The 19705-nt window shown below is 40.5% G+C and overlaps 1 protein-coding gene across 1 annotated transcript in view; it reads right to left on the bottom strand.

Annotated features, from left to right (window-relative positions):
- Positions 1-19705, bottom strand: part of ARHGAP44 (Rho GTPase activating protein 44) — a 261012-nt gene that overhangs the window by 113196 nt on the left and 128111 nt on the right. The window contains exons 2-3 of the mRNA XM_064271800.1: positions 5804-5843; positions 5318-5422 (exon numbers count right to left, since the gene is read on the bottom strand). Coding sequence (XP_064127870.1) covers positions 5318-5422; positions 5804-5843 — 145 coding nt within the window. The remainder of the gene's footprint in view (positions 1-5317; positions 5423-5803; positions 5844-19705) is intronic.

Here is a 19705-nt window from a genome sequence, read left to right as displayed (position 1 = left end):
AGGTAATTAACTTGACTAAGGCCATGCATAAATAGGACGCAGTAGAGTTTTCGAGCTGGGCTTGGACCTTGGAGGGTCAGATTCCAGAGCTCACACTCCGAACCATCTTGCGAAATTGCTGCTGCACAAGCAGGAAGATCTCAAATTGGCCTGCCGGTGTATTAGGCAGGTTCTGTGCCTAAAATACTCATGGACCATCCATTCCTGTCACAATTTATCTTTAGCACTGCCTGAAGAATGCAGCGGCGGTAGAGAGACGACATCTCTGCTCCTGTGCAGCTTCATGTCAGTGACAGGCAACAGTCAAATGAGCAAATGAACGATCACAAAAACTTCAGATAATAATATGTGCTATGAAAAAAAAATGTATATATATATGGAAACCCTCGTGGCATAGTGGTTAAGTGCTACAGCTGCTAACCAAAGGCTCGGCAGTTCAAATCCGCCAGGCGTTCCTTGGAAACTCTATGGGGCAGTTCTACTTTGTCCTGTAGGGTCGGTATGAGTCGGAATCGACTCAACGGCACTGAGTTTGTTTTTTTGGTATGAAGAAAATAAAATACGGTGATGTGATGGAGGGGGGTGTGGAGTGAACACATTAGGTAGTCAGGAAAAGTTTTACTGAGAAGGTGGCATCTGAGTTGAGAACCAAACAATGTGAAGTTGCTGGCCATGCAATGCTGGGTCCAAACATTCCATACAGAGGGTAAAGCAAGTGCAAAACCCCTGAGGTGGGTTTCAGCTGGCACTGTGTTCAGTAACAGAAGGTCAGTGTGGCTGGAGAATAATGACCGAGGGGGAAGGACACAAGAGCTGAGCTCAGAGATGCAGGCAGCAGACCTGTCACTTGGGGTCTATGAGCCAAGGTCAGGAGTTCGGATTTTATTCTATAATGGGAACACTTTGGTGGGATTTATACAGAAGAGCGGCATTAGCTGGCTTCCACGCTAAACACTCACTCAGACCATTTTAGAGAATGGATTATGAAGGGGAAGGGTGAGGGGTAGGAGTCAAGGGTGGAAGATCTTATGGGAACCGTTGTGTTCAGGCAAGAGATGACAGTGTCTTGGACTAGAGAGGAAAAAGCACGTAAATGGGTATTCTTTGGAGGTGGTGCCAGTTGGACTTCCTGAAAGATCAGATGTGGAGAGTGTGGAAACTGAAGAATAAATATTTAAGATAAAGCTAGCATTTAGAGTTGAGCAATCACGTAGATTTGCAGTACTACTTTAATTCTCCTCTTTCTTTGCTAGATCTTCTGAGCTTAAAATGCTTTAGACTCAGGGGTACTTGATCCAACAGCCTTTTGTCTCCTCACCCTGTATTTTCTCCCTGGGTGATTCATCCACTCTCATAGATTCAACAGTCACTCAAGCCAGAGACCTTGAAACCCCTTTCCATACTCACATCTATTTGATTACTAAGTCCTGGATATTATACCTCCAATATCTACCAAATCTGTAATTGCCCTCTGTCTTGACTGTCCCCATCCTGCCTCAGTAGACTGCTCCAATATTTACCAAACTGGCGCTCCTATTTCTTCCACTGCTTTAATCCAGTATTCACACAATGCCAACAGATGTGATTGTGATACCCCATGTAATTAAAACCGTGGCTTCCCACTGCTCTGATGGATAAGGCCCAGCTCCCAACGATGACCTTCAAGGTCCCTGCAGTCTCATCTCTTGCCCTCATCTCCTTTCCTTCCATACCTTAATCAATCTGGCCACTTCCATGTTTCCCCAAAATGCCAAACTCCTTCCTGTATCTGGGAACTTTGCACACACCACACCCCGTCCTAGGAGTGCTGTTACCCCTGCGGGTGCCAAAGCCTTTTGTTTATACTCAAGGAAACGTTGTACTATTGAATTCTGAGCAAGCTGTTCTTTTAGCACTTTTCTGGGTAGTGCCTGCTTGCAGTGAGCCTGTGAGCTTCCAGAGGACAGGGATCTTTGGCATGCATACCACCTTGCACAGCAGACCTGGTACTTCCTAAATATTTGTTGAGTAAGGTGGAGAAACACTCTCCCACACTAACAGTTTATTTGTTGAACTTGACTTTGTGATGAGAAAAGCAAAGATTATGACAAAACAAACATTTTTATAACATTGAGAGTCTTAACCAAAATGAAAACCTGTGAACTAACAGCAGTTCGCCTTGATTAAGGGGGGCAAAATGGAAACATAATTCATGTCCTCTCTATTCCCCATCCCATCCAAGGAACCCAGTTCGGCTAAGTACCCATGGGGTAATACTGCTCTGGTCACTGAGATTGTGGCAAAAACCACTCCCCTTACCCCCACCCCTGCATGGTAGTGAGCCACAGCTTTCACACCTCAACCTCTAAAGGCTGATGATAAAAGCTGAAGCATGTCAAAGCATAACAGAGTTGCTATGAGCTGATGAGCTTGTTGAAAGAAAAGTGATGAAAGCAACAGTTTACCTGTCTGAAACGGAACACAGAAGCCTTCTGGATCCCCTCAAGGTCCCCCCACGTGCTGAGACCGCCTGTAGGGCAGGTGCATCCGCCGCAGGCAGCCTCAGCCTCCGCGTCCTGCCCCTCCCTGTCCAGTGCGGGACTGTTGCTCCTTCAGCCGCCCTTCCTCTGCCTGCCCCCTTCTAGTTGTTGTTGTTAGCTGCAGTCGAGTGGGCTGACTCATGAAGTTTAATGGGACGAATCACTGCCTGGTCTTACTCCAGCCCCATGATTGGTGGCAAATCAGGTAGCTGTGATCCACAGGTTTTCACTGGCTGATTTTCAAAAGTAGATCACCGGGCCTTTCTTTATAGTCTGTCTGAGTCACAGGCTCTGCTGAAACCTTTTCAGCATCAGCATTATGGCAAGCCTCCACCGATGGATGAGTGTCGGCTGAGCATGGAAATGAACCTAGATCTCCAGCATGAAAGGCAAGAACTCTGCCACTGAACCACCACTGCCCACAGGTCTACTGCCATTTAAGCCCAACTGTTGTGGCCCAGGTGTCAATCCATCCCATTACAAGGTCTCCCTCGCCTTTGCTGGACCTCCACTTTACCAAAAATAATGTCTTTCTCCAGCAATTGGTCCCACCTGATGACACGTTCAAAGTAAGTAAGGTGAAGTACTGGACAATATTCTGTGATCCATAGGGTTTTCACTGGCCAATTATAGGAGCCCCACATGTCTGTCAGTTCATTGTACTGTGGTGGCTTGCATGTTGCTGTGATGCTGGAAGTTATGCCACCAGTATTTCAAATACTAGCAGGTTCACCCATGGTGGAAAGGTTTCAGCTAAGCTTCCAGACTAAGACTCAGAGGAAGGGCCTGGTGGTCTACTTGTGAAAAAACTCACTGGTGAAAACCTTACAAACAGCAGTGGAATACTGTCTGGTATAGTGCCAGAAGATGAGCCCCCCAGGTTGGAAGGCACTCAGAAGATGACTGCGGAAGGGCTGCCTCCCCAAAGTAGAGCCGACCTTAATGATGTGGATGGAGATGATGGGACCTTCATCTGCTGAAGTGGCACAACTCAAAAATGAGAAGAAACAGCTGCAAACATCCATTAATAACTGAAGCATGGAATGTATGAAGTATGAATCTAGGAAAACTAGAAGTCATCAAAAATTAAATGGAACGCATAAAGATCGCTATCCTAGGCATTAGTGAGCTGAAACAGACTGGTATTGGCCATTCTGAATCAGACAATCAAATGGCCTACTATGCCAGGAGTGACAAATTGAAGAGGAATGGTGTCACATTCCTCATCAGACATCTCAAAATCTATCCTGAAGTCCAACACTGTCAGTGATGAGATGATATGCATATGCCTACAGGGAAGACCAGTTAATACGACTATTATTCAAATTTATGCACCAGTCGCTAAGGCTAAAGATAAGGATATTGAAGATTTTTATGAACTTCTGCAGTCTAAAATTGATCAAACATGCAATCCAGATGCACTGATTATTGGTGATTAGAATGCGAAAGCTGGAAACAAAGAAGGACCAGTGGTTGGAAAATATGGCTTGGTGATAGAAACGAAGCCAGAGATTCCATGATAGAATTTTGCAAGACCAGCAACTTCTTCATTGCAAATATCATTTCTCAACAACATTAACGACAACTAAACATGTGGACCTCACCGGATGAAAAACACAGGAATCAAATCAACTACACCCGTGGAAAGAGAAGATGGCAAAGCTCAATATCATCAGCCAAAACAAGGCCAGGGACCAACTGCAGAAGAGATCATCAATTACTCATATACAAATTTAAGTTGAATCTGAAGAAAATTACAGTAAGTCCATGAGAGTCAAAATACAACCTTGAGTATATCCCACCTGAATTTAGAGACCATCTCAAGAACAGATTTGAACACTGATGATCAAAGACCAGACAAGTTATGGAATGACAAAAAGAATTACATGAAGAAAGCAAGAGGTCATTAAAAAGACAGGAAAGAGACTCTGAAATGTTTCATTACATCAAAAGCAATGTTCAAGGGTCTTTGCAGGTCACTTGCAACCTCCAAAGCTGCAGCATGATTTTTCCCCATGATGTCTTAAATCATACTTGAGACAAATGGACTCAGGAAGGAGCTGAAGCAGAAAGAAGAAGACCATCAAAGATAAAGCTTCCCCTGAGATGGGATCTCAAGCACGTCCGTGCTATCCTCCTGGATGTCCCACTCTGGGGGGAACAGCAGAGAGACCTCACTTGCTTGGTAAGGATGACAGACATCTCAGGCACAGCTCAAGAGCAAGAGTGGCAGGGAGGATGGCCACACTGCAGAAACAAGGAGCCTGGGCTGCTTGGATGCTCAGATTTACAAATGGCTGTGTAGGTGGTACAGTAACTGTAGTGCTTGGCTGCTAACTGAAAGGTCGGTGCTACAAACCCACCAGCCCAGCTCCGAGGGAGAAAGATGTGACAGTCTGCTTCCATAAAGATTAGTCTTGGAAGCCCTATTTGGCAGTTCTACAAAGGGTTTTTTTTACTCTGTCCTACAGGGTCACTATGAGTTGGAATCGACTTGATAGCAACGGTTTTTTCTTATTGTTTTCATGGGTGGTACAAATGGTTAACAAGCTCACCTGCTAACCAAAAGGTTGGAGGTTCAAGTCCACCAGAGGTACCTCAGAAGAATGCCTGGCAATCTACTTCCAAAAAATCAGCTATTGAAAATCCTATGGAGCACAGTTCCATTCAGACACACATGGGGTCTCCATGAGTTGGAATCCACTCAAAGGCAACATTTTTTTTTTTTTTTTATGAACAGCCATACTGAACAGGGCCCCAGGAGCAGAGCTCCTGTCCATGGCTAGGACGGCACTTACCGAGCGCTTGTCAGCTTCCGTCCCTTGCTGGCCCTGAAGACATGCAGTCAGCTTCTTGTGGGTGCTATGGGAAACTTGCTTCACCAGCTCCAGGCGCTTCTCCACCTGCCGCAGAACAGTGGCTGGTGTCAACAGGCAGAGGGCAAGGTCAGGAGAAGTGGGGTCGTAGGGTCTGGATAACCCTGGGAAAGGAGTCTGACCATGTGTCTGCAAAGACAAGGAAGGCTGCAGGACAACACCCGAAGCTGGGCAACAGAAGGGGAGGGGTAGCAGACTGGTATTCCCTGCTAGCACTGAACTGAAAAGGCCTCACACCTCTACTGGAAGATCTCACCGAAACTGCTGTTCGAAATGCAGTGCGCTGTGGTCCAGGATAAAGAGCTGTGTCTCCAAACATTGCGAGTAGCTTGTGAAATTCAAACAGCATTGGGAATGGCTTAGTTGTAAAAGGAAAGCATCTTTGGTGTCTTCGAGCTAAGAGCTTACCTGAAGGAGGTCTTCACTCAGAACTTCAGTCTTTTCTGCCCTAAATAGAAAATTGAGAAACACATCAGTAAGAAAACTAGGCACAGAGTCCCGTAATTACTCCTCCCTCTCTTCACTACGGCAAAACTGGAAAAACAGAGGCATTAACTAGTAGCAGAACTTCTAACAAGAGAATACACACTAATATTGGAATCTGCTGAGAATGAAATAATTAGTGCACCAGTAAACAAGATACTCTGAACAGTCTCTGCTACAGATCAAAACCTGGATTGATGATAACAAACTTCCCAGACACATTTTTTAAGTAACTGAATTGAGCAGGTTCCGCCACTCAAGGCCCTTGGCCTTTCCCAAATAATCTAGCAAAAGTAACAGAAAGCTGATCAGGGATCAATAAACAGTGAACATGGAGACAGTATTAAGTCCTGGTGACAAATGAAAATACCACATCCGAGATCTGGCAGCCAAGTTAACACCACAAAGTGGGGACTTGCACCTCAGATTTCCACTTTCAGTGAAGGACTTGGAAGCTGGCTGAAGTTGTCACGACCTGTTTGCACCCCTGCTTCACATCAGAGGACAATGCAAATCCTCTTCGGACACAGCGTTCCCAGTTTATTACCTCCGGATTCTCACAGATAAGGTTCAATCAATGAGCGGTCGCACACGTGTGCACGCCTGCTCTCACTCGCTTTCTCTCACACACTCACATACACAACCAAATCACATGAAAACAAATCAAGACTGAGTACAAAGAAAGAAGAAATAACATACAGAGCCTGTTGTTGTGTGCCCTCATGTTGATTCCAACTCATAGTGATCCTATAGGGCAGAGTGGAACTGCCCCATAAGGATTCCTGGGTACAGGGTCAATGGCAACAGGTAACAGGTTAATCTTTAAAGGAGTAGACTGCCAGGTGTTTTCTCCAGTGGAGCAGTTGGTGGGTTCCAACTGCAGGCCTTCCTGTTAGTGACCGAAAGTTTAACCATTGCACCACCAGGGCTCCTTATATAGAGCCTAAAGGACTTCAATTATTGAAATTATCAACGATTGTAACAGGTGCCTGAAACATTTAAGAATAAGTGATACATTAAAAATTAAATAACAGAACTTTCATTTATGGGAAGATAGTGTAAACATGCTTTTACCTATTCCTCTTGCTTAGTACAACTAAAAACCTGAGGCATTACATATAAAACAAAAATAAGAAGACTCTTAAAGATAGAGACAAGGCAGACTGGCTAGGTACTTCTAGAATTACATAGACTTTTTTTTTTTTTTTTTTTTTGGCTTCATATATCCCAGACTTGGAGCATAAAAAGTAAACAACTGTGCCCCCGCCGCCTGCTGGGGTGGGGCTGGAGGAGGCCTCGCAGAAAATCAGGACTCTCGTCACTGCCCAGATGAATGCAATCCCAACCAAACTTCCAGCAGCATTTTTGTAAATATAAACAAGCTGATTCCAAATTGATATCAAAGTACAGATGAAGTAGAAGAGCTACACCAATTCAGAAAGAGAAGAATAAAGTTGGAAGTCTTGCATACCCAATTTTAAGACTTACTATAAAACTAAAAGAGTACGGTATTAGTGAAAGGAAAGAAGCCTAGATAAATGGAACAGAATACAGAGTTCAGAGACAGGCCCATACAAATACGATCGATTGATTTTTGACAAAGGTACAAAGGCAATTTAATGAAAGAAGGGCAATCTTTTCAACAAAATTGTGCTAGACAATTAAACATGTCATGTGTAAAGAGTCACCTACAAAAAATGGATCCATAATGAATCATCAATCCAAATATAAAATGTAAACATAAAACTCTTAGAAGAAAACATATGAGAAAATATCTGTGACCTTGGGGTAAGACACGAGTTAGATACAACATCAAAAGAATGCTATATATAAAAGTAAAAAATTGATACATTGAACTTCATAGAAAAGACAATACTAAATATTATAATGAAAAAATAATAAAGAGAACTTAGTAATATAGAAAAATGCAACAGAATCACTAAAGTTACAAGTTCATTCTTTGAAAAGACTAAGAAAATAGCAAACGTCTACAAGATTTATTCAGGGAAAAATAAGAGAAAAGAAGAACTAAACAATAATAGGAAATGAAAGTCAACTATAAACAGAGATGCTGCAGATATTAAAATATAAATAAAATCTACGAACAACTTCATTTGAAAATTCAAACAGCCAAACCCCTAGAAAAATAAAAACAGAATTATCAAGAACAGGCATATGCCCTAAGGGAACAGGAAAGCAGTGAGACACAGACCCCAAATTCTTGTTAAAAGACAAAACTTAATGGTCTGACTGAGACTAGAAGGACTCCAGTGGTCATGGCCTCCAGACCTTCTGTTGGCCCAGGACAGGAACCATTCCCAAAGCCAACTCTTCAGACAGGGATTGGACTGGACAATGGGTTGGAGAGGGATGCTGGTGAGGAGCAAGCTTCTTGGATCAGGTGGACACTTGAGACTGTGTTGGTATCTCCTGCCTGGAGGGGAGATGAGAGGGTGGAGGGGGTCAGAAGCTGGCGAAATGGATAGGAAAAGAGCGGAGGGAGGGAGCGGGCTGTCTCATTAGGGCGAGAGCAATTAGGAGTATGTAGCAAGGTGTATATAAGTTTTTGTGTGAGAGACTGACTTCATTTGTAAACTTTTAAAACACAATCAAAATCAAAAAAAAAAAAGAACATGCAAATGCATGGAGACCAAAGTTTATTAATGGTTACCATGGGCGAGGAGGGAGGGGGAAAAGGAAAACACAATGCTTAGGGGACGCTGAGCTTCTTTTAAGGGTGATGGAAAAATCTGGGAATGCTTAATGGTAGTAGTTAAAAAACACGATGAATGTAATTAATGTCACTGAAGTGTATATGTGAAGATTGCTGAAATACTGAATTTTATTGCCTATATATTTACCACAATTAAAAAACCCATCTTAAAATATATATACTGCATAAAAAGGGAATAAACTGAAAGTCTGAAAAGTCCTGCAAACCTTAAAGTAATTAAACATCTTTGCACAAAGAAAATAGCAGACCAAGATGTTATATAGGCAAATTTTCAAGAAATTTTTCTTTCCAAATTTATACAACCTCTTAAAAAAGAAGCAACCCATCCCAACTCATTCTTAGTGTCAAGTATAACTTGATACCAAAAACAGACAAGGACACTAAAGAATAATTACAGATCACTCTCAGATATTAACAATGATACAGAAGTACTAAACAAAATAAATTAGCCCGTTATGAACAAGCTGGATTAATTGATGGAATGCAAAGGTGGTTTAACTTTAGAAAATTTGTAAGTATAATTCATTATTGATAGAGTAAAAGATAAAACATATGACCATCTCAAAAAATGCATAGTATATCTGATAAGGATTTAATATCTAGAATATATAAAGAACTACTACAACTCAGTGACAAACAACCTAATTAAAAAATAAGTAAAAGACTTTGTGTGTTAAGAATTTAACTTTGCTTAAAGAAATGTCTTGCCCTTGTTTCCTGAGAGAGAACTCTAGACCCTTGGAATTTCCTGAGAAATGGAGGTGCCTTAATGATTTGAAACCTCCAGATAACACCCGAGAATTTGTACAAATGAGTTGGGGGGCTGGCCAGACCACAAAGATCCCCTGGTAGCCTGATATCAGCTAACCTCAGGGAGGGAGGAGCAGGATTCAATCAATTATGGCTACATAATGACGCTAATAAAGGTTATGGACACGGAAGCTCCATGAACTTCCTGGTTGATGAAAGATATCCATGCACATGGGAGAGTAATGCACCTTTTGGGACATGGAAGCTCCATGTTGCAGGCCCTCCCAGACCTCATCCTATGCATCTCTTGGTTTCCAACCTTTCTGCTACAATAAAGTTCTAACTGTAGGTACAGCACTTTCCATGAGCTCTGTGAGTCATCCCAGTGAATTAGCAAACACAAAGGAGTAGTGGGAGCCATCAAATTAGAAGTTAGCGTATCGTGTGGACTCCCTAACCTGCAGCTGATCTGACCTAGTTCCAGGTGGCTAGGGTCAGAGAAAGAAGTGCCACATGGACAGCTGGTGTCAGAACTGAACAGAGAAATGTGAAAATGGGGATTTGTCGTATCCTCAGAGTTGAGGACAGAATAGTAGGATTTTGAGATTTCCACACAACACAGCTGTCATCAGAAGTGGGATTTACTAGGAACTCAGACTTGAAAAGATATTTCTCCAAAAGGATATATACAATTGGCCAACAAGCACATGAAAAGATGAACAATGTCTTTATTCATTAAAAGAAATGCAAATCAAAACAACAAGATGCCACTTCACACCCTCCAGGATGGCTAGTATTACAAAAACAGAAAATAACAAGTGTTAGCAAGGATGTGGAAAAACTGTAACACTTCTACATCGCTGGTGGGAATATAAAATGGTGCAGCTGCTATGGAAAACAGTTTGGTGGTTCCTCAAAAAGGTATATGTACAATTACACTGCTAGGTATATACCCAAAAGAACTGAAAGCCAGGACTCAAACAAATACTTGCACATCAGTGTTCATTGCAGCATTATTCATAATAGCCAAAAGGTGGAAACAATGGAAATATCCATCAACAAATGAATGGATAAACAAAATGTAGTACACACATACAATGAAATATTACTCAGCCATAAAGACAAACGAAGTTCTGACACATACTATGCCATGAATGAACTTTGAAAACATTACGCTGAGTGAAATAAGTCAGACACAAAAGTACAAGTATTCTGTGATCCCACTTAATGAAATATCTAGAATATGGAAGCTCATTGAGACAAAAGTTTACTAGAGGTGATCAGGGGCCTGAGGGAGGGTGGAATGGGAAGTCATTGCCTGACGGTTACATGATTGGGGTGATGAAAAGTTTTGGAAATAGACAGCAGTGATGGTTGCAAAACACGGTGAATATAATGTCAGTGAATTGTGCACTTAAAAATGGATAAAATGACAAGTTTTTGTTATACATATTTTCACCATAATATTTTTTCAAATTAATGCCTACTTATGAAAAATAGAAAAAAGGAGGGAATTCTTAACTTAGATTTTTAATGGAACCTATAAAACATTCCCTGTACAATCAGGAATAAGAGGAGGGTGTCTATTATCACCATCTACCTAGTTCACAAGCAAATAAAGCCTAAGAGCTAAAACCTAAAAAGGAAGAACATAACTGACATCAACTGAAGATGATACATGTGTCCACAAAGAAAACAGTAAATAATCCACACAAATCATTAGAATTAATGAAAGATTAGAAAGGTGGCTGGATATAAGATCAATATAACAAAATCAGTATAACCAATAAATACTTAAAAAACCTTATTTTAAAAAATATTTATCACAGCAAAGAAATTATAAGTACCTTGGAATAAATTTCATAAAAGAGGCAAAACCCTTTTATAGAGAAAAAATATAAACTTTAATAAAAGACATTTACAAAAACAATAATTGGAGAGATAAACAGTGTTTAGAAGCAGAAAGAATCAATTTTGTAATGATGTCAGTTCTCATAACATCAATGCAACTTCAAAGAAAACCCAAATGAGGTTTTTTTTTTATTTAATAATTTAACAAGCTGAAGTGGGGGGCTAAGATGGTGAAAGTTGTCAGATGCTTCCTGTGGTCCCTCTTACAACAAAGACCCCCCAAAACAAGTGAATCAATTATATATGCAATCTAGGAGCCCTGAGCATCAAAGACAAAGTTGAAGAATCAGACTGAGTGCCAGGAAAAGGGAGAAAGAGTTCAGAGGAAGCGAGGAGTTGCCAGAACTGAACTGGCTGACGCCAGCACCCTGCAGGCTGGATCAGCAGGTGCACATGGGGTGAGGAAAGCAGTGGCGCTCAGGACTCATTTTCCACATCCAGAGAGACAGAGTGGTGGAGTGTCTGCTCAAGCCTTCGGAACCAGGAGAAGTGGTGCTCAATAGGCAAAAGATAAGTACAAGTGTCTAATCCACCACTCGGATCAACTCCCTACCCCCCCTCCCCCACTTTGGGAAGTACCTCTCTCCCATTTACCTGTCCCCTCCCTGCGCTGCTCTGGGTCCTGGTCCAGTTTCAATGACTGCCGCCCCCCTTGGGCCAGAAGTAGGATGCACAGTGCCCTAAGCCAGGCATTGGAGAGGGAACAAATTAACAAACGGGAAAAAAATAATCTGCCAGCTCCCCTAAGCCAGGAGGTCAGGGAAGGCACAGCCTCTTTGCCTACGCACAGGCATAAGTGGTCCATAGACTTTGAATGCCTTTCACTGCTGCATAGACCTGTGTGGGCCCATTTCATCAGTATAGGCCCTCATTAACACAGTATAACATGCTATATGCCTGAAGCCTATTTTCAGTTGCATCAGCTATAACGGGATTGGCAGATTCATGACATTTGACACTGCCCGGCCCATTAAGCAGGATCCTCACCTATACACATCAGGGGCCTGAGGACTGGTGGCTCCATTCACATCACCTAGCCATCCACGACAGGGGTCCGAGAATAAGTGGTGCCTCCCAGTCCTTACAGCCAACAGCACTGGGTGCCCATAATCTGGCTGCAAAACCCACCTACCTACATGTTCTAGGGAACAGAGACATGCCTTCCACCCAGACACTCAGGGGCAGTCACCAACCCCCTGCCTTGCTCAGCGTATGACACCGTATTGCAGCCAGATACCTGTGCCTACTCCAATCACCCCTAACCATCTAGGACTGTAGGTGAGAGCCTGTGCCACATATTTGATGACTGGCGACCTGAATACACACAAGAAAACTAAACAAAGTCCTGGGCTCACATACATAGTAACAGCTCCAACCATGTGGAGACAGGACATGAGAGCTTCAAAGATGCCAATAATAAAACTAGCTTATATAACCAGACTATTTGGGCATAGCAAAACAAAACAAGAAGCTAGCGCACAGTAAAGAAACATAAATAAATATTATAATTTACTGATGGCTTGGAGACAACAGTCAATATTAAATCACATAAAGAAGCAGATCATGATGTCTTCAGCAAGGTAACAAAACAAATAACCAAGAAACCTTCCAGAGGAAGAAAACTTCCTGGAATTACCGGAGGAGGTAAAATTCAAAAGATGAATATACAGAGCTCACCAAAAGATCAGGAAGGAGATCTGGCAAAAAGCAGAACAAGCCAAGGAACAGACAGACAAAGCAATAGAGTAAATTAAGAAGGTTATACAAGAGCATAATGACAAATTTAACCAGTTGCAAGAATTCAAAGAGAGACAGCAAACTGAAATCCAGAAGATTAACAATAAAATTTCAGAATTAGACAACTCGATAGCAAGTAATAGGAACAGAATTAAGGCAATGAAGTCAGAATTAGTGAGACTGAAGATAAAGCGCTTGACACCAACTTATTTGAGGAAAAATCAGATAAAAGAATTAAAAAAAAATGAAGAAAACCTGAAAATTATGTGGGACTCCATCAAGAGGAACAGCCTACTAGTGACTGGAGTACCAGAACAGTGGGGGATAACAGAAAATACAGAGAATTGTTCAAGATTTGTTTGCAAAAAACTTCCCTGATATTGTGAAAGGTGAGGAGATACTTATCTAAGAAGCTCACCGAACCCCACACAAGGTAGATCCCAAAAGAAAGTCACCAAGACATAGCATAAACTCGTCAAAATCGAAGATAAAAAGAGAATTTTAAGTGTCTAGGGATAAACGAAAAGCCATCTACAGAGGAGAGTCAATAAGACTAAGCTCTGACTACTCAGCAGAAACCATGCAGGCAAGAAGGCAATAGGATGACATATATAAAGCCTTGAAGAAAAAAAATTGCCAGTCAAGAATTAAATATCCAGCAAAACTGTCTCTCAAATATGATGGCGAAATTAAGGCATTCCCAGATAAACAAAAGTTTAGGAAACTGTAAAAACGAAACGAAAATTACAAGAAGTACTAAAGGGAGTCCTCTAGTCAGAAAATCAATAACATCAGATAACAACCCAAGACTAGAACACAGGACAGAACAACCAGGTATCAACCCAGACAGGGAGGTCACAAAACTAAATCAAAGCTAAAACACTAAAAATAGGGAAACAGAGACATCAGTATGTAAAAGATAACAATATTAAAACAAAAAAAGGGACTAAATAACATAATCATAGATCTTTCATATGGAGAGGAAGTCAAGGAGATAAAAAGAAATAAAAGAATGGTTTAATCTTAGAAAAATAGAGGTAAATATTAAGGTAACCACAAAGGAAATTAACAATCCTACACATCAAAAAAAATAAAAATAAAGACTCAACAAATACAAAATCAATAACGATGAAATGGAAATACATAAAGAAAAATGATTCAGCACAGAAAATTAAATGGAACAAAGAAACTGTTAACAACCCTCAAAACACATCAAAATGACAGCATTAAACTCATATCTATCAATACTTACGCTGAGTTTAAATGAACTAAATGTGCCAATAAAAAGACAGAGAGTGGCAGAATGGATTAAAAAACACGAACCATCTGTATGCTGCCTACAACAGACATACCTTAGACTTAATGACACAAACAATCTAAAACTCAAAGGATGGAAAAAATACATGTATCAAATCAGCAACCTATACAAGGAAAGTACAAGATGCTACTGCAAAAAATCAAGAGAGACCTATGTAAGTGGAAAAACATACCTTGCTCATGGATAGGAAGACTCAACACTGTGATAATGTCAATTCTACTCAAAGCATTCTATACATAAAATGCAATTCCAATCCAAATTCCAAAATCATTTTTTAATGAGATGGAGGAACAAATCACCAACTTCATATGGAAAGGGAAGAGGCCCCAGAAAAGTAAAGCATTACTGAAGAAGAACAAAGTGGGAGGCCTCACGCTACCTGATTTTAAAACCCATTATACTGCCACAGTAGTCAAAACAGCCTGGTACTGGTATGACAACAGATATATAGACCAATAAAGCAGAATTCAGAATCCAGACCTAAATTCATCCACCTATGAGCAGCTGACATCTGACAAAGGCCCAAAGTCTATTAAACGGGGAAAAGACAGTCTCTTTAACAAACGGTGCTGGCATAACTTGATATTCATATGCAAAAAAAGATACAAGACCCATACCTCGCACCAAGCACAAAAACTAACTCAAAATGGATCAAAGATCTAAATATAAAATCTAAAATCATAAAGATAATGGAAGAAAAAATAGGGTCAACGCTAGAAGCCCTAATACATGGCATAAATAGAATACAAAATATAACTAACAATGCACAAGTACCAGAAGAGAAACTAGGTAACTGGGAGCTCCTAAAAATCAAACACTTATGCTCATCCAAAGACTTCACCAAAAGAGTAAAAAAAATACCTACAGACTGGGAAAAAAAATTTTGGCTATGACATATCCAATTAGGGTCCAATCTCTAAAATCTACAAGATACTGCCAAACTACAACAACAAAAACACATATAACCCAATTAAAAAATGGGCAAAGGATATGAACAGGCACTTCACCAAAGAAGATATTCAGGCGGCTAACAGATACATAAGGAAATGCTCACGATCATCAGCCATTAGAGAAATGCAAATCAAAACTACAATGAGATACCATCTCACCCCAACACGGCTTGCAATAATCCAAAAATCACAAAATAATAAATCTTACAGAGGATGTGGGGAGAATGGAACACTTATACACTGCTGGTGGGAATGTAAAATGGTACAACCACTTTGGAAATCTATTTGGCACTTCCTTAAAAAGCTAGAAATAGAACTACCATACAATCCAGCAATCTCACTCCTTGGAATATACCCTAGAGGAATAAGAGCCCTCACACAAACAGATATATGCACACCCATATTCACTGAAGTACTGTTCACAATAGCAAAAAGATGGAAACAACCTAGGTGCCCATCAATGGACGAATAGGTAAATTATGGTATATTCACACAATGGAATACTACGCAACAGTAAAGAACGATGAATCATGAAACATCTCATAAAATGGAAGAATCTGGAAGGCATTATGCTGAGTGAAATTAGTCGCAAAAGGACAAATATTGTATGAGACTACTATTAAAAGAACTCAAGAAAAGGTTTAAAACACAGAAGAAAACATTCTTTGAAGATTACAAGAATGGGGAGGGAGGGAAAGGGGAACTCACTGACTAGATAGTAGGCAAGAATTACCTTAGGGAAGGGAAGGACAACAAACAATACATGGGAATTCAGCATAACTAGACTAAACCAAAGCTAAGGAGTTCCCTGAATACAACCAAACACTTCTCGGGATAGAAGAGCAAGGGCAGGGGTCTGGGGACCATGGTTTCAGGGGACATCTAGGTCAGCTGGCATAACAAAGTTTATTAAGAAAATGTTCTGCATCCCACTTTGGGGAGTGGCATCCGGGGTCTTAAAAGCTAGAGAGCGTTCATCAAAGATGCATCAATTGATTCCAACCCATCTGGAGCAAAGGAGAATGAAGAACACCAAAGACACAGGCAAAGTATTAGCCCAATAGGCAAAAGGGCCACATAAACCAGAGACTCCATCAGCCTGAGACCAGAAGAACTAGATAATGCCTGGATACCACCAATGACAGCCCTGACAGGGAACACAACAGCCCTGACAGAGCAGGAGCAAAGTGGGGTGCAGAACTCAAATTCTAGTGAAAAGACCACACTTAATGGTCTGACTGAGACTGGAGGAACCTTAGAAGACATGGCCCCCCGACTCTCTGTTAACCCAGAACTAAAACTATTCCTGAAGCCAACTCTTCAGACAAAGATTAGACTGGACTACAGGACATAAAATGATACTCATGAAGAGTGTGTTCCTTAGTTCAGACAGATACACGAGACTGAATGGGCAGCTCCTGTCCGGAGGTGAGATGAGAAGGTACAAAGGGATAGGAGCTGGTTGAATGGACTTGGGGAATCTAGGGTGGAAGCAAGGAGTGTGCTGTCACATTATAGGGAGAGCAACTAGGGTCACATAACAATGTGTGTATAAATTTTTATATGGGAAACTAACTTGAGCTGTAAACTTTCACCTAAAGCACAATTATAATAATTTAACAAGCTGAATCTAAAATTTACATGCAAATGCAAAGGCTTAAGAATAGTCAATTTTTGGGGGGGTATTCTTAAACTTTTGCATCCGTAGATAAATTTTAGATTACACTTGTTAAATTATATATTAAAAAAAAATGAAATCAGCGAAAGAGGTTCAGCAAAAGAGAGGAAGACCCTCAATGAGATGGACTGATACAGTGACTGTAACAAGGGGCTCAAGTGTAATGATTGTGAGGATGGCACAGGACTGGGCAGTGTTTCATTCTCTTGTACACAGGGTCACTATGAGTCAGAACTGACTCAGTGGCACCTAATAACAACAAGAATAGCCAATATTCTGCTTAAGAAGAATAGGTTGGGAGAGTTTCACTATAAGATACTGAAACTTATAAACGTCAGAGTAATTAAGACAGTATTCTATCAATGTACACATTCATCAATCGGACAGATGAGAACGCCCAGGAACAAACTCACACAAATATGGAAAAATATAGAAAAGTGATGACAAAGGTGTTATCTGAGATTGGGAGAGTGAAGCGGGAGAAAATGAATTTTTCAATAGTGCTGGGACAACTGTTCACCAATATGGGAAAAAAAAGTGGGGGAGGGGGGGTTTCTACACCTTACCATGCACAAAAGCCAAGTTTGTATGAATTAAAAACTTAAAAGGTAAAAGGCAAGGCATTAAAACTTTTAGGGAAAAAAAAAAAGAATATCTTTCTTACCATGGAATGAGATTTATATGTGTGTATATACATAAAAATACATATTTTTATGTATATACACACATATATATGGAAAATAACCATAAAGTGAAAAATCAATAAATATATTCACGTTAAAATTAACAACTTCTATTATGGTGGTTAAAAAAAGGTAAAAAGCTTTTCTTACGTATATTTCTTACATACCTGGGAAAAGGTATAATGTAAGAAATATAACCATCAAAGAATTAACATTTAGACTCTGAACTCCTACAAGTCAACAAGGGAAAAAAAAATCAATTCCCTAGATTAATGGGCTAAAGTCTAACACATCTTAAAAGAAGAAATTCCAATAATATAAGAAAACTTGGTCAACTTCATTAGTAATCAGGAATATGCAAACTAAAACCACAAGGAGATGATGCCATTTTACACCCACCCAGCTGGCAAAAATGCAGTTCAACAATGCCAAATGGTGGAGACGTGGAGTAATGAAGTCCCTACATACTACTACTGTAAGTATAAACTGTTAAAAGCATTTTAGAAAACAATGTGGCATTATCTTGCATACCTGACATTGCAACTCAGTATCCAAATGTAGCATCTTCAAACGAGATGCTTTTTACTGTTTTTGATGCACACTGATATTTTCTGTTATTACCACTAAATTGATTTCACTTTCACTGATGGATAGGAACTCGCAGTACAAAAAATGCTGCAGTAAAGAAATCTTGGCACGAAGTTACCAGGAGGCATTTACACATCAACATGAAGAAAATAAAAATCCTTGCAACCAGACCAATAAACAACATTATGATAAACGGAGAAAATAATTGAAGTCAATGATTTCATTCCAACTGGATCAACAACCAATGTCCATGGAAGTGGCAGTCAAAAAAAAAAAAAAAATCAAACGATGTATTGTCATTAGGGAAATCTGCTGCAAAAGACTTCTTTTCAGCAGGGAAGACATCACGTCGATGACTAAGGTGCACCTGACCTAAGTTAGGGTCTTTTTAACTGTTTCATATGCAAGCAAAAACTGGTCAGTGAAAAAGGACAACAGAAGAATTGCTACACTACGAATTGTGGTGTTGTCGAAGAATATTGAATATACTGTGTATGAAACTGCCAGGAGAACAAATCAATCACTATTGTAAGAAATAACAGCCAGAATGCTCCTTAGAGGCAAGGATGGAGAGACTCAGTCTCACTAACTTTGGACATATCTTTAGGAAAGACCAATTGCTAGAAAAGGACACTACATTTTGGTGAAAATGAATGACACACTCGATGAGATGGACTGACACAATACCCACATCAATGTACTCAAACATACCAACGATCATGAAGATGTCGTAGGACAGGCAACATTTCATTCTGTTATACACAGGGTCTGTTACGGATTGAATCACATCCCCCCAAAATATCTGCCAACTTGGCTAGGTCATGATTCCCTGGTATGGCTGTATCATTGTCTACCATTTTATCATCTGATGTGATTTCCCTATGTGTTGTAAATCCTATCACTATGATGTAATAAAATGGATTAGCAGCAGTTATGTTGATGAGATCTACAAAATTAGATAATATCTTAAGCCAATCTCTTTTTTGATACAAAAGAGAGAAGTGAACAGAGACACAGAGGGTCCTCATACCACCAAGAAAGCAGCACCGGAAAGAGAGCACGTCCTTTGGACCTGAGGTTCCTGTGCTGAGATGCTCCCAGATCAATGGGAGGACTGATGACAGGGAGCTTCCACCAGAGCCAACAGAGACAGAAAGCCTTTCCCTGGAACCTGTGCCCTGAATTTGGACTTCCAGCCTGCTGGGCTGTGAGAGAATAAACTTCTCTTTGTTAAAGCCATTCACGTGTGATATTTCTGTTACAGCGGCACTAGATGACTAACACAGGTCACCATGAGTCAAAGCCAACTCAATGGCAACTAATAACAGTAACATTTACATAGTATTTACAGGAGCATGTCTGTGAGTGCGAGTGTGCGAAAAATTAGAAAAAGTCAACACAAAGAAAAATAAATTGGGATATATTCGTACAATGTCACACAGTCATAAAAAGTAATTAAGTAAAATTTACCTACAACA

This window comes from Loxodonta africana, chromosome 18 (assembly GCF_030014295.1).
Source record: "Loxodonta africana isolate mLoxAfr1 chromosome 18, mLoxAfr1.hap2, whole genome shotgun sequence".
NCBI classification, from domain to species: Eukaryota; Metazoa; Chordata; class Mammalia; order Proboscidea; family Elephantidae; genus Loxodonta; species Loxodonta africana.
The sequence above is the reverse complement of the archived record's forward strand: the minus strand, read 5'-3'. Positions and strand labels throughout refer to the sequence as shown.